Consider the following 16,227-nt stretch of genomic DNA (forward strand, 5'->3'; position numbering starts at 1 on the left):
GGGCTGGGGAGGGATTCTTTTTTAGTTAAAGTGCATGAAGATAGAAAATATGCATTTCAAGGCCGAGCATGGTGGTGCATGCCTATAATCTCAGCATTTTAGAGGCCAAGGTCAGGTGGATCACTTGAGCCCAGAAGTTCAAAACCAGCCTGGGTAACATGGCGAAAACCTGTCTCTACAAAAATTAGCTGGGCATGGTGGTGCACACTTCCAGTCCCAGCTAATTCAGAAGACTGAGGTAGGAGGACCACTTGAGCCCAGAAGGTTGAGACTGCAGTGAGCCGTGATTGTGCCACTGCACTCCAGGCTGGGTGACAGAGGGAGACCCTGTCTCAAAAAAAAGGAAAAAAAAAGAAAAGAAAATACGTATTTCAAAACTCAGTTTATATCACTTCTTCAGTACAGCCTTGTTTGAATACCCCCACAACAAAATTAAATTTTCTTATAGCCCTTCATGCTTTTCCTTTTAAATATTCATCACACTTTTAATAAGTTTTTCAATGTCTGTTTCCCCATGTGATTTCAAGTTTCAGGATACTGTGGGATGACAGGTGTATATTGTAAATGTTACCAACATTTTTTGTAAGCCTACATTGCCTCCCAATCCACTCATGTAGCTGAAGTGTGAAACAAGAATACTTAAAGGTGTGGTCATTTTGAGTAAGTGCTATTAGAAATGTGACACAGTAGAAAGAAAAGCAAGATACTTGGGAGCCAACAAACCCAGTGTTAACCGTGGTTCTTCCACTTACTTAAGAAAACTGCTTAAGTGCTCTGGGTCTTCATATGCTCAATTTTTCTTCAACCTCCTGACACCTATTTGAATGAAGCATCTCTAAACTGAAAGCAGTGGATCAAATTATTAATCAGGAAATAATAAAATAAATACACTTTTCTCCATGTATTTCCAGATTTTTCTGGAAATTGTATGATGTATTTATTACACTTTTTTCAGGTTAACAATTAGAACATTGCTTGAAGTTTAGAGGTACTTTGCCTGATAGGCTAGTAAGCATATTTTTAGAATATTTAAGTAACATACAGTTTTTTTAAAGTTTCTTCTATGTTTCATAACTTTGCAAACACATTGTATTAGTATGTTAAATTACACTAATTTCTAATGTTAAACCATCCTTGTATTCCTGAAATAATCCCAATTTGGTTATAACGTATTATTTGATAAAATTCTGTTTAGCACATGAGTTTCTATGTTCATGGATGAAATTCAGTTGCAATATTTTTATATGGTTGCCAGGTTTTAATTTCAAGGATGTGATGACCTCATTAAATGAGCTGAAAATGTAGCCTCTTTTTCTTTTGTTGGAAACAGTTTGTGAAGAATAGTAGTTATCTTTAAATAAAAGGTTGTGAAACATTTTTTGTTCATCAGAATCACCTGGAGGGCTTGCTAAACACAGACTGCCAGGCTCTACCTGTAGAGCTTCTGATTCAGTGGTCTGTGGCAGACCTGATAATTTGCATTTCTAACAAATTCACCAGTGAAGCTGATGATGCTGGTCTGGGGACCATACTTTGAGACCCACTGCTTTAAATTTTCTAGAAAGTACTCTAGTCATTTGAGCCTGGGGGGTTTTTTTGCAGAAAGATTTCAAATTAATGTTTTGATTTCTTTAACATTTATTGACTTAAACTTAAGTTTTGTTTTTTCTTCTTTGTCTTTCACTTCTTGAATATGTTCTGGTTAGTTGTATTTTGTGTAGATTTGTCTTCTCCATATAAATGTTTACATTCTTTAGCATAAAGTTATTTAAAACATACAGCATCTATAGTAATGTTCCTTTTCTTTCCTGACATTGTATATTTGCGCTGTTTCACTTTTTCCCCTTGATCAGCTTTCCCAGAGTTTATCAATTGTTATTCAACATTTGAATGTACTGATTTTCTCTATTATAGTTTTATTATTAATTTCTGTCTCTTTATTATTTCATTCCTCTTAGCCTTTATCCCAATTTATTTTCCTTCTCTCCATCTTCTCCTTTTGAATTTCCTGCAATGAGTATGTTGGTCCACTTAATGGTGTTCCACAGGTCTCTCAGGCTCTGTTTGCATTTCTCTCTAGTGACTTTTTCATTTCAGTTATACTTTTCAGCTTTATTCTTTTTTTCAATTTTCTATCTCTTTATTGTTACTTCCATTTTGCTTATGTGTTATTTATTTATTTAGAGACAGAGTCTCACTCTGTCACCCAGGCTGGAGTGCAGAGGCACAATTTCAGCTCACTACAAGCTCTGCCTCTCAGGTTCAAACAATTCTCCCACCTCAGCCTCCTGAGTAGCTGAGACTGCAGGTGCACACCATAATAGCTGGCTAATTTTTGTATTTTTAGTACAGACAGGGTTTTACCATGTTAGCCAGGCTAGTCTTGAACTCCTGGCCTCAAACAATCTGCTGACCTCAGCCTCTCAAAGTGCTGGGATTACAGGCTTGGAGCTACCACACCTGGCCTATTTGGTGTATGCATGGTTTAATGTATGGTTTTCTTGACTTTCTTGACATCTTTCTTTAGTTCTTTGAGCATCTTTAAGACAGTTGTTTTAAAGTCTTTATCTAGTGGGTCTTTGTCTAGTAGGTTTTTTCTGGCACAGTTTCTGTTGATTTATTCTTTTCCTTTGAGTTGTCCATACCTTCCTGTTTCTTTGTATAACTGTGTTTTTTTGTGTTGAAAACTGGATATTTGAATCTAATAATGTGGTAACTCTAGAAATCACTTTGTCCTCCTTTCCCAGGACTTGCTGTATGTTTGTTATTTTTATGTATTTATTTATTATTTTTGAGACAAAGTCTCACTCTGCCACCAGGCTGGAGTGCAGTGGCACAATCTAGGCTCTCTGCAACCTCCACCTCTCAGTTCAAGTGATTCTTCCACCTTAGCCTCTGAAATAGCTGGGACTACAAGCACACACCACCACATCCGGCTAATTTTTTTTGTATTTTTAGTAAAGACAGGGTTTCACTATATTGGCCAGAATAGTCTTGATCTCTTGACCTCATGATCTGCCCGCCTTGGCCTCCCAAAGTGCTGGGATTACAGGAGTGAGCCACCACGCCCAGCTTGTTATTGTTATTTTTTAGAAAAATCATTGTCAGCTGTCTCTGTGCCCAGGATCAGTCTGAGGTATAAACATAGGGTCCTCCCAGTTCTTTTCTGAGTCTTTACCTTTCCCTGGGCATGGGTGGTCACTTTCTAATTTTCCCTGTATATGCAGTTGCCTTTAAATGTCCTAGTCTTTAATATCTGGCTCCCAAAAGAGGAAAAAGGAAAAATGAAGGGGAGGAGAAGGGGCTCCAGCCTTTTCAATCCCCTGGAAGTCACTTTATCTAAGATAGAGGGGCTTGCAACAATGGGGAAAAGTGCAACAATAATGGTTCCCCACTCACTGCACCTCTGTGATTAGAAGTAAGCAGTGATCAGAACACAGGTCCCCATTATTTGTAGCAGAAGGTCCTTTTTTGCTTACCTTGGCTCCTGAAAACTATGTGTGGGTTACTCCAGTAACATGTGCACAGCTGCCTGCCATGGGGCTGAGGGGCAGGGGTGGGGGAATAGCTGATACTGTGCTAAAAGCTGACATTGACCAAAATTAACTCAAATTTACCACCCAAGTCTTCCTCTGGATGTTGCAAGCCTTCAATAGACTCCAGAGTTCCAAAATACAGGCTTTTCATATCCATGAGTTCTGCATCTTCAGATTAACCAATCTCAGATTTAAAAGTTTTTAAAAAGCCGATAAAAATAACAGGAGTAAAAAATAATGTGAATAAACACAGTAGAACAACTATGTAATAGCATTTACACTGTGGTGGGTATTACAAGTAATCTGGAAATGATTTAAAGTATATGGGAGGATATGCATAGGTTATATGCAAATACTATGCCATTTTATACAAGAGATTTGAACATCCATGAATTTTGGTGTCTGTAGCAGGTCCTGAAACCAATCCCTTGCGGATACTGAGGGACAACTGCAGTTACATCAGATGGATTCTCTGCCAGTACAACTGTTGTCTAGGAAGGGAGATGAATTCTTGGTGCTTCTTCCTCTTCCATCTTCTTAGAAACTGCTTCCACTGAATGTTTAAATGTTCATTTTATGTTTTTCATTTCTATAAATTCTCTTTGGTTCTTCTTATATAAAAATAGCTCAAGAAGTACTAAGTAATTTACTATATCTTGTTTGTAGATCATATTTTCAAGCTTTTCTTTTAAAATTGTATTAAACAAAGTTATGTTGTTTTCTGTATTTGATAAATCTATTATCTAAAGCTTTTGCTTGCATGAGTCTTCTGTTATTTCTACTGGCTCTTATTCATGCTGTCTGTGTGTGTGTGATAGAAGAGGTTGTAAACTATAAGCTCATGTTCCTTAGAATGTTATATCTTTGAATAATCTCAGAGCTAGGATTAAAATTGTGCTCTTCCAGAAAAAAAATATACATTTTATTTGCCAGTTGTTTGATGCCACTGCCAATCTGTGACTATTTTAAGTTAAGTTCTAAATCTGAGATTTTAGGCTAAATAAGTAGTATAAATTCATGTCAGAAATCTGAATGAAGGTTGTCATCTGATTATGAATACCTTCCAGTGAATTTTCCTGCTTTTGGAGATTCTGTGACACATGAATATGTTTTGTCCTGGAATTACCTTTCCAGTTATTTCATACTTCATAACTTCGCTTTCCAGTCTATAAGCCGATGGCCCCCAACTTGCAGACCATATTTTTTACAGGGGTCCTTATATCTACTGCTTATGAAATATTGTCTTTAGACTGAATTAATATCTTGCATATATGTAAAATGTGCACTAATTCTCAAATATATATTAACACTTCAGATCAATATAATCCAAGTCAATTTCAAAGTACTCATGAACTCATAGTTGTTCAACATTTTAAAAAATCAGTGGATGTTAAAACTATAACTACTTTCACGTGGCACCCCTGTGAAATATTTTTATGCAAACATGAGTCTTAAAAAAGATTGAAATCATTTCTGCAATATCCTAAAAAGTAGGAATTGTGTACTTTTCTTTATTTTCCTTAGCAAGTACAGTACTTTGTCTAAAGAAGTTACTTAATGAATGCTTGATGAACATGAATGGCTCAAAACCTACCTTATTTGCCAATTATAATCTTGTAAAGATTTTCTGGTCAGCCGGTTTATTTCTGAATTTTCATTTGATAATTTAGTAGCATCTGTCAGTGCTTTCAGCTATAACAAAGAAAAGAGCTCTTTGGTATATTTTATCTGCCTGTTACCATTACTCCAACTCACCTGCAGGTTAAGGTATGTGCAGCAGCAGAACAAATGTATAACTTTGTGTGCATTATTGGCTTATCTTCCACAATATATTTTATATAAGCACCTTGGGAAATAACTGAGAAGAGCCTCAATATCTATTTAGGCAATAAACATCAATTTAGTATCTAATAACATCTAGTATTTTGAACATTACTAGACTATCAATTAATCAATTGATATAAAGGAATGCCATTAGATCAAGAAGGCATATTGAGCACAGGTATCAATCTTATCTTCCACCTAAAATCCCATAGTTACATAAAAATATATGTCTCTTTATCCATATCCATTGCCATAATCACATCCATATCTATATACATATATTGATAACTATCTTTATCTATGTCCTTCCATGAAAGAATAAGTGCATAACATAGGAAAACAAGAAAGATAAAATCAAGAGAACAAGATATGCTGAAGAAGGTACAAAACAGTAACATCCATAGAACAACAGAATTGGAGGAAACTAGGCCCTAAAACACATAAAGGAGAAGTCTGTCACAGTGGGGGTAGTTTGTGGGAATTTCAAGCCTAGAGTCAATTGATATAAACTTTTACTGGAAGACATATGAGAAGACCTAAACAAACAGGAAAACAAACTATATTCCTGGAAGAGGAAACTCAATTTTTATGAGGATCAAATTTCTTTCAAAATTAATGTAACAGTACAACATACTCACAATAAAGATGGTAACAGCATTCTAAAAATAGAAGGTGACAAGCTAATTCTAAGGCTAATATGGAAGACAAAATCTATGGGGTATCCAAAAACATTCTAGAAAAGAACAACAATGAGGAAGCACTTGTCTTATGATATATAATTTAATAATTAATTAGGTATGATATATAATTTAATAATTAAATATGGTAATGAAACAGGACAGAACTAGACCAATATATCATATAAGGAACAGACAGTCCTCAAACAAACCTATATATTAATAAATATGTATGGCTGGTATAGGATAAAGTTAGTATTATAAGTCAATAGAGAAATAAATGATGGTATTTGGATATTAGGCTAATCTTTTGGGAGAAGGAGTGGAGTTGGAGCCCAGTCTCACTTGAGACACAGAGATAAACTCTACATAGAATAAAAGGCTAGAAGTTACATACACATATGTCATTGACACACACACATATATACACACATCCATATATATACACATACACAAATACATATATAATATATACCACAAGGATATATAAAAGGAAGTCTTTATAATTTTGGTCTTTCAGACACTATTCATTGCCCTTAAAGGATCATTTTTCTTCATTGGCAGAACACCAAGTTTGTTCAATTGCTCAATCATTTTCCATGTTTTTTTGAGGTAAACTGATTAGTGTAGCTATTTGCAGCAATTTTATTCTTGCCAATAAATGGTGAAATATTTCTAGTCAATGAGATATTAGAGGAAATCTGCTGCAGGGCAGGAGAGATTGGAGAAGGCTCTCAATGTGAGACACCATGCTGCATATTGTGTGTCTGGCCAGCATGCCTTGAGCTGGAGCAGCCACTTGGTTAGCTTCCATGAGTGGCGCTAACCCCAAGTCGACTTGCTGAAGATGAAGAGAAGGACAGAAAAGGCTTGTTGATAATATTGTCAAGACACCAAATTAACCAAACCTAGAGCTGCCCTAACTTGGACAATAGGAGGTAATGCCTTTTCCTTATTGTCTGAAGTAACTTAGATGAAGTTTTCTATGAATTGTAACCAAAATATGCTAATTGATAAACTTGAGGTAGAGAAGGTGTTAGGAAGCAACAAAAAAATCTAAAATTCACAAGGGAAAAGATTAACAGATTTGAACTTATAAAAATGTAAAATTCTTGCCAAGGTCAGTGGCTCACACCGGTAATCCCAACAACAGAGGAAGCTGAGGTAGGAGGATTGCTTGAGGCCAAGATTTAGAGGCCATCCTGGCAACACAGCAGGACCTTGTATCTAAAAAAATCTTTTTAAATGACCTGGGAGTTGGTGGCATGTACCTGTAGTCCCAGCTACTTGGGAGGCTGACTAAGAACATCACTTGAGCCTGGTACTTAAAGGGTGCAGTGAGTTACAACTGCAACACTGCACTCCAGTCTGGGTGACAGAGTGAGACCTTTCCCAAAAAAGAAATTTTTTCAATTTAAAATGTTTGCCAAAATATAAAATAAATAAAGTTCAAAAGCAAGTAACAGAATAGGACAAAAATATACAAAACATATTTAAAAGACATACTACTTTTATGGACTTGCATCTAGAATATATATGCATATACTTTCTTTTTTAACTCATGAATTAATTAAAGATAAAGCTAGAGAAAAATATTGAATATTGGTGAAGGCTCTGGGAAGTCAGCTCTGTCCTGCCTTGCCAGTGGAAATTCAAATTGGAAAAACATTTGGGAAAGGCATTTTATCACTTTCTCATAAAATTTAAGCATATACCCTTACCTTTGACCAGGCAACTTCACTTCTACAGAATTATCCTCTAGAAGTTTTCACATGTGTGCTCAAATATATAGGTACAAGGATATTCCCTGCTTCGTTATGAATCATAAAGAAATGACCTAAGTGTCATTGGATGGGAGTGATTAAATATATTACAATAAACCTATATTATGGATCTTTATATATATGGTGATAAATAAAAAGTTCCAAGATAGAGTATTAATTTTATAAAACCAGCTGGGCATAGTGGTGCACACCTATAGTCTCGCCTACTTGGGAGGCTGAGGTGGGAGGGTTGCTTGAGTCCAGGAATTTGATAACCTGGGCAATATAACAAGATGCTGTCTCTAAAAAAAAAAAAAAAAACCAAGTTGCCAAATAATACATATGGTAAGATCCGATTTATGTTAAAAACAATCATGGCATACATACATATATATAGAAATACAGGGAAAGGAGAACCATGAGGCGAAGAATGAAGTACAGCTTTCACATCTTGACACTTCAACAATTAATCCTTTCCAGCGATAATGTATTTCTGTATTACTGCATAATTCTGTTAAAGCTAGAGGAAAAAAGAGCAGAAGCCAGCAGAGCTGAGCATCCTTTCTCCTCACATACTATCTGCAACATCCCTCTTTGTTCTTTAAGTGGAATTCATATTCATATAAAGGAGCATATTTCAGTTTAAGAACTCCTTGGTGCCAATGAGTCCTCCACTATGAATTGGTTTGAACATACTAGGAACAGGCAAAGCCATACATTTCACACCCAGGGACTAAATTATCCATGTTTAAGAAATTAATCTTTTGGTGGGAGACCAATGGACATGCTCTGCACACCTGGCCTTTTCTTCCCTTCCCCACTGCTCCTCTCCACCTCAGAAGAGAATATTATGCACACTTCCACCGCAGTTATCTTTTTACAATTACTGGGAGATCAGATAAAACGTTTATATTCACATAAGAGAATAAATTTTTAAAAAGTAAAAATCTGCTAAGAAATTACCTTTGGCTCCTAATACAATAATAATACTGAAACATGTTGCAAATAATAATCCCAAAAGTTTTTATTTTATGCAGAGAGCCATGCATATACATGAAGCATAAACCTAGAGTCTATATATGCTTTAATAGATGGCACTCTAATAAACTGAAATTGATATTGCTAGATGAGACTTTAAAGATTCTATAATATTGTTGGGAAAAAAATTTGTAAAGTAGTAATCTGTAAATCAAATCACTTTTTAAATGACCTGCCTCTTAATCTAAGTTGTTTCTTTCATTCATTTAAAAAATGGCTATATTTCACTAAAAGAATATTCAACATTTACTTTAGGAAATATTATGATATTGCTAATATGGGGTGTTCATTTATTAAGTTCTCCTACACAATTGCTACATCAAATCAAATAGATTAACTCCCGGCTGGGCATGGTGGCTCATACCTGTAATCCCAACATTTAAGGAGGCTGAGGCAGGCAAATCTCTTGAGCCCAGGAGTTCAAGAGCAACCTGGGCAACATGGCAAAAGCCTGTCTCTATGAAAAAAAAAAAAAAACATTAGCTGGGTATGGTGCACACCTGTAGTTCCAGCTACTCGGGAGGCTGAAGTGAGAGGCTAGTGTGAGCCTGGGAGGCAGAGGCTGCAGTGAGCCGTCACTGAGCCACTGCATTGCAGCCTGTGTAAGACTTTGTCTCAAAAACCTTAAAAAAATAGATTAAGTTATGTGGGTTTTAAACATATATTTTAAAAAGCAGATATTGGCTGGGCAATGGTGGCTCATGCATGTAATCCCAGCACTTTGGGAGACCAAAGCAGGCAGATCACCTGAGATCAGGAGTTCGAGATCACACTGGCCAACATGTCGAAACCCCGTCTCTACTAAAAATAGAAAAATTAGCCACATGTGGTGGTGGGAACCTGTAGTCCCAATACTAAGGAGGTTGAGGCAGGAGGATCGCTTGAACCTGGGAGGCAGATGTTGCAGTGAGCCAAGATCATGCCACTGTACTCCATCCTGGGTGACAGAGCAAGGCTCCGTCTCAAAAAAAAAAGCAGATATTTATGAAGGTGTAGTTCATGTCCAGTTTATTGAGATGGCTTTGTGACTCCATCAGTATTGAATGTTTCATTAAATACTTTAGTGTGTATTTTATTTCAAATGTATTCATTAGTTGAATGAGACATACTATCAAAATACCTTTCTCAAGAGAATGCTAGTTAACAAAATGCTCATGTAGCAGAAATCCAGCAGAGAGTTTAAATGAACCACAAGTCTGTAAAAGTAATCAGTGGGTACTCCTTCTATTTCTCTTCAGACTTCATATACCCCTCCATATACCCATATACCCTTCTAATGACATCATTATGTCATTAGATTACTATTTGGATTAATCATCTTCAGACCAAGACTCTTCACGTTTGTAATGAGAACCAAGATTTCTAATATTTTAATTAAAATACTTCATTACAAGACTTAAAACAGGTACATGGCTCTTTTCAGTAATAATCATTTCAAATACTCTTCTTGAGTTATCGGACCAAGAATACCATTGATTAGTGAACCATTTGTGGTAAATATCCCATAGGATATATTTAAAGCTTTCTCCCCAGCCAGTCAACTCCTACAGTTTCTTTTCACAGAAACTGAAATTGAACCATTGGTCTACTTAGTTAAATATTTAGAAAATGTTCTGATAATTTGCTCTGCACTAGGAATTTTTTCTCTTTCAATACTAAGTGTTTATAATGAAAGTCATTCTCACCTTCTCATAAAGTAGCTGAGATACATTCTGTTGCTGCCTGTCCTGAAAACATTCATAAAGTTGGAGCAACCTAGCACATAATACCTGTTCTTGATTGAAGAGATGATGATGGCTGAATTGCAAACCCACAATGTTGAGGTCTAATTGGCATATTTCCCTTGGACCTTCTATTTTGTTCATAAATGAGCTTCCCAGGTCACATTTTACTGCCTTTTAAAGAAAAATAAGTGCATGATGTTAATTTGATTCAGTTTCTTTTGAAATTATAAGTAACTTTTCCTTGTAAAAGTAACACTTCATTGTAGGAAAATCGATATAGAAAAACAAAAAAAAATAATAATTTGATTCTTTTTCTTTAAAGTGATTATAGCCCTTAATTTCATCAAATATATTTATATTACAGCATTTTAATCATTGTGCTATTAACTATTGTCATCTGTCTCACTATTGTGTGCTGATCGAGTGGAAGTTGGACTTTGAATTTATAAAACCAAAAAAAATTTCCTACAGAAACACTAAGACAAATGGTGTTGAGGCCAGAGTTAAATAATAATTGCTTATTAAAACATTGTTTAGGCTGGGCGTGGTGGCTCACACCTGTAATCCCAGCACTTTGGGAGGCTGAGGCAGGTGGATCACAGGGTCAGGATTTCGAGATCAGCCTGGTTAATATGGTGAAACCCCGCCTCTACTAAAAATACATAAATTAGCTGGGCATGGTGGTGGGTGCCTGTAGTCCCAGCTACTGGGAAGGCTGAGGCAGGAGAATCACTTGAACTAGGGAGGCAGAGGTTGCAGTGAGCCAAGATAGTGCCACTGCACTCTAGCCTGGGTGACAGAGTGAGACTCCATCTCAAAACAAAAAACAAACAAACAAATATTATTTATAAATGAATACACTGGTGATCCTCTGGAAAATTCTCTTGAGGAACCTGGGCCCTCTAAGAAATTTCTATGTTTTAAGAAGAGCACCTGTTTTTGTACATGAGATTGTCTCCATTTGGATACCCAATGGCCCTTAAATTAGCTGAAGTCTGTAGGCCTTAGATCATATGGAAGATGATTCATTTGTTGTAGTCCACTTTTTTTTCAGATGGAGCCTTGCTTTGTCACCAGACTGCAGTGGTGCGATCTCAGCTCACTGCAACCTTTGCCTCCCTGGTACAAGCAATTCTCCTGCCTCAGTCTCCCAAGTAGCCGGGATTACAGGCATGTGCCACCACACCTAGCTAATTTTTGTACTTTTAGTAAAGACAGGGTTTTGCCATGTTGGCCAGGATGATCTCAATCTGCTGACCTCGTGATCCACCCACCTCAGCCTCTCAAAGTGCTGGGATTACAGGCGTGAGCCACTGTACCCGGCCAACCATTTTTTTTTAAGTAAAAGCAAATTTATTAAGAAAGTGAAGGAACAGTCTCACACTTGTAATCCCAGAACTTTAGGAGGCCAAGGTGGGTGGATTACCTGAGGTAAGGAGTTCAAGACCGGCCTGGTCAACATGACAAAACCCCGTTTCTACTGAAAATACAAAAATTAGCCAGGCATGGTGGTGGGCACCTGTAATCCTCGCTACTCAGGAGGCTGAGGCAGGAAAATTGCTAGAACCCGGGAGGTGGAGTTTGCAATGAGGCAAGATGGCACCATTGCACTCCAGCCTGGGCAACAGAGTGAGCCTCTGTCTCAACAACAACAACAACAACAACAACAACAACAAAACAAAAAAAAACAACAACAAAAAAAACTTTTTTTTAGTCCACTATTTTGAATTTATGCACGTTTGAATACACATGTGCCAGTATCACTGGCTTTTAGTGATGCAATTTGCGAGAGTTGGTAAGTTACTTAGAATATGCAGCTTGTTTCATCAATGCCTAGCCACTTGAGAGAAAAGCCATGAATACATCAACCCAAATAGGAGCACACTGAGCCCACTCTCCCGATCATTCTGTTGTAATATGAACGCTCTCCAGTCTGCCATTGCTGTTACACCTGCTGTTACACTAAAGAAGAAAAAAAACGTCTCTCCTCTAACCTGGTGTGGCAGACCCAATGTTCCTCTAGGACTGAAAGTCATCTGTAAGTGCCTACATCTCTGCCTCCCTATTTTTTCCTGAGTTAGGAACCTTTCGTTTTTCCTCACTGGGTTGCAGGGAGGCAGAGAAACAGCCATAAAGCTTGTTTATGCCTGGTAAGTCTTTGTTCTCTTTGTAAGAGCCAACCCATAAAAGGGAAACCTGCTCTTGATTTCACGTGAGAGATTGTCAATTGGTAGTAAGCTGGTAAACTGATCATTAAACAGGAAAGAAAACACCAAGGAAAAAATCATTTTGAGTTTAAAACAACAAAATTATAAAGGAACTTTCGAAAATTAAAGTTCCTAAGCTAGAGAAGCCTGTCGTGTTAAGCAGATCCAGCACTGGCTGAATAACTGTGTTGCTGAGTTGCTTTGGATTTCTATTGGAGTGATACAAGCCTCTGCCCTTGGCCCTATCCTCTTCAGCACCTACTGACTACAGTGCTAAGAAGCTAGAGGATGGTAAATGAGGTGGTGGAATATCTAACAACAACGAAGGGAGGCAATTTAGACTGGAGAGCAAAAACTAAAGGTGGAAGCGACTATAGGCTTCAAATACTTGAGGCACTGTCACCTAGGTGAAGTACTTTAAGTGTTCCCTATGGCCAAACAAGGTCAAATAAGTAGAAGTGATCCAGATATAGACTTTAAAAACAGAAAACAATGAACAATTAGAACTGTCTGCTGGGTGCAGTAGCTCGCCCAGCAGACAGTTCTAATCCTAATCCCAGCACTTTGGGAGGCCAAGGCAGGTAGATCACCTGAGGTAAGGAGTTTGAGGCCAGCCTGACCAACATGGCGAAACCCCGTCTCTATTAAAAATACAAAAATTAGCCAGGAGTGGTGGTGCACACCTGTAATCCCAGCTACTTGGGAGGCTGAGGCAGGAAAATCACTTGAACCCAGGAGGCAGAGGTTGTAGTGAGCCAAGACTGCACCATTGTACTCCAGCCTGGGCAAAAAGAGCAAAACTCCATCACAAAAAAAAAAAAAAAAACCAGTCCAACATTAGAATGAATTCTCTTGGGAAGTAGCAAACTCCCTGACACACTGATTATAAGCAGCACCTCACCAAGTGAGTTAAATAGGCTTCTAAAACTAGGTAAATGTGTTATACCAAAAGCATAAAGATTTGGGCAACAATGAATCAAAGGCTACATAAAAGCACAAAAACATCCAAGCTGGTTGACATATATAAAATCTATATAAATATAAAAAAAGAGTGCTAGAAATGGGAGCAGAGGGAAGGCCATAGTCAAATGGTCAGACGAAACTTTTCAGCAAATAGGAGGCAGATAGGATACCTGGGATAGTAGAGACACAACCGGCTGTTAAAGCACCTGGCAGAGGCAGCAGCGAACACAGGACTCATACACATGCAACTATTATATCTACTTTGGTTGCCCTTATATTTATTCTGGTGAGAGACAACAAATCAGATTTTCCTTCAAGGCTGGCTAGGCAGCACGAAAAATGTGAAAAGGATGGAAGAGAAAGGCAGGTAGAGGAATTTGTCTGACACACAATATACAACATCATCTGTTAAAGATGCTACTGTCTTTGTCAATTTGTGCTGCTATAACAGAGTACCTGATACTAGGTAAATTATAAAGAACAGAAATTTATTTCTCAGTTCTGGAGGCTGGGAAGTCCAAGATCAAGACACCCACATTTCATGTCTAGTGTGGACCTTTTTGCTGTGTCCACTGGAAGGGAGGAATGCTGTGTCCTCACATGGCAGATGGTGGAAGAGCAAAAGCCTCTTTGTAAGGGCACCTAATCCCACTGACAATGGAGGAGGAGGCTTAATGGTCTAATCACCACTTGTAGGCCCTACTCCTTAATGCTATCACAGATAGATTTAACTGGAGATAAAATATGGCAGAAAATTATGTAAGTGAATGGTAAGACAGGTCAATAGAATATATACAAACTAAAACTCAGAGAAAAAAGAATTTTTAAAAAAGCAAAAGTAGAAGACAAATTAAATAGAAAATCTGAATGGGCCTCTTTTTTGTGGTAAAAAATGCAAAGCATTAGATCTACCCTCAACAAATGTTTAAGTTTACAATACAGCACTATTAACTGTAAGCATAATGTTGTACCATAGATCTCCAGAGCTTTTTCATCTTGCATGACTGAAACTCTATACCCTTTGAACAGCAACTCCCTATTTCCCTCTCCCCCAAGTGCCTGGTAACCACCATTCTACCTTCTGCTTCTACGAGGCTACTTTGGATACCTCATATAAGTGGAATCACACATAATTTGTTCTTCTGTGATTGACTTATTTCCTTTAGTATAACATCTTCAAGCTTCATCCATATTTCAGCATATGATAAGATTTGTTATTTATGGCTAAATAATATTCCACTTCATGTACATATACCACATTTTCTTTATTCAACTGTCAATGAACAACTAGGCTGTTTCCACCTCTTGGCTATTGTGAAAAATGTTGCAATGAACATGGGAATGCAAATATCTCTTGAAAATCTGGAATTCAATTTTTCTAGATAAATACCCAGAAGTGAGGTTGCTGGATCATATTACAGTTCTATTTTAAATTTGCTGAGGAACTCCATACCACTTTCCATAGTGGTCACAACATTTTACACTCCCACCAACAGTATACTAGGGTTCCAATTTCTCCATATTATTGCCAACACTTGTTATTTTTTGGGATTTTTAAAAATAATGACCATTCTAACAGGTATGAGGCGAATAGCATTGTGGTTTTGATTTGCATTTCCCTGACAATTAGTGATGTTAGGCATATTTTATATGTCTGTTGGCCATTTGTATGTGTTTTGGGCCTTTTTTGTGGGGGAGAAATGTCTATTCAAGTCCTTTTCCCATTTTTTAGATTGGGTTGTTTTCTTGTTACTGAGTTGTTGAAGTTCCTTATATATTTTGGATTTCAACCTCTTATGAGATGTATGGTTTGCAAATATTTTCTCCCATCCCATAGATTGCCTTCTCTCCCTGGTGCTTGTTTTCTTTGCTGCAACAGATGCATTTTAGTTTGTTGTAGTCTCAGTTCTCTATTTTTGTGTTGTTGCCTATGCTTTTGGTGTCATATCCAGGAAACCATTGCCAAGAACAATGTTATAAAGCCTTTCTGAATGGACAGATCCAAGATGGCCGATTAGGAGCAGCTCAGGATTGCAGCTCCCAGTGAAAGCACGGAGGGTGAGTGGATGCTGCATTTCCAGACAGATTTTTATTGCCCACAGACAAGGAGATTCCCAGGCCGAGGAGCTCCAAGGGTCGCCAGCGTGGCTGATTTGGCCGGCATGGCTGATTTGGCCAGTACAGCTGTTTTGGCAGGCGCGGCTGTTTTGACCAGCGCCGCGGGTCTCTGCACAAAATAAACAGGTCCAGGTGCCATTTTAGCTGGTGAGTAGAGCTCCTGGGAGACAGAGTCGCCCATTCAACTGATAAAAAAGGGGACTGAAACAAGGAGCCAGGCCAGGAGATTCCTGGGCAAAAACGCATGACAGCACAGCTGTTTCAGCCAGCGCAGTGGGTCACTGCACGGGAAATCCCACAGATCCTGGTGCCTTTTCAACAGGCAACTGTAACACCTGGGAGACAAAGAGTTGCCTGTTCAACTGAAAAAAAAAAAA

The 16,227-nt window shown here is 37.7% G+C and overlaps 1 protein-coding gene across 1 annotated transcript in view; it reads right to left on the minus strand.

Annotated features, from left to right (window-relative positions):
• LOC119469446 (protein CC2D2B-like) overlaps nt 1-16,227 on the minus strand; it is a gene marked incomplete at its 3' end in the record, with an annotated part of 36,301 nt that overhangs the window by 9,069 nt on the left and 11,005 nt on the right. Inside the window, exons 2-3 of the mRNA XM_037734713.1 lie at nt 10,608-10,733; nt 5,131-5,228 (exon numbers count right to left, since the gene is read on the minus strand). Coding sequence (XP_037590641.1) covers nt 5,131-5,228; nt 10,608-10,703 — 194 coding nt within the window. The remainder of the gene's footprint in view (nt 1-5,130; nt 5,229-10,607; nt 10,734-16,227) is intronic.

The sequence above is a fragment of the Cebus imitator genome, unplaced genomic scaffold (genome assembly GCF_001604975.1).
Source record: "Cebus imitator isolate Cc_AM_T3 unplaced genomic scaffold, Cebus_imitator-1.0 Scaffold656, whole genome shotgun sequence".
Taxonomy (NCBI): domain Eukaryota; kingdom Metazoa; phylum Chordata; class Mammalia; order Primates; family Cebidae; genus Cebus; species Cebus imitator.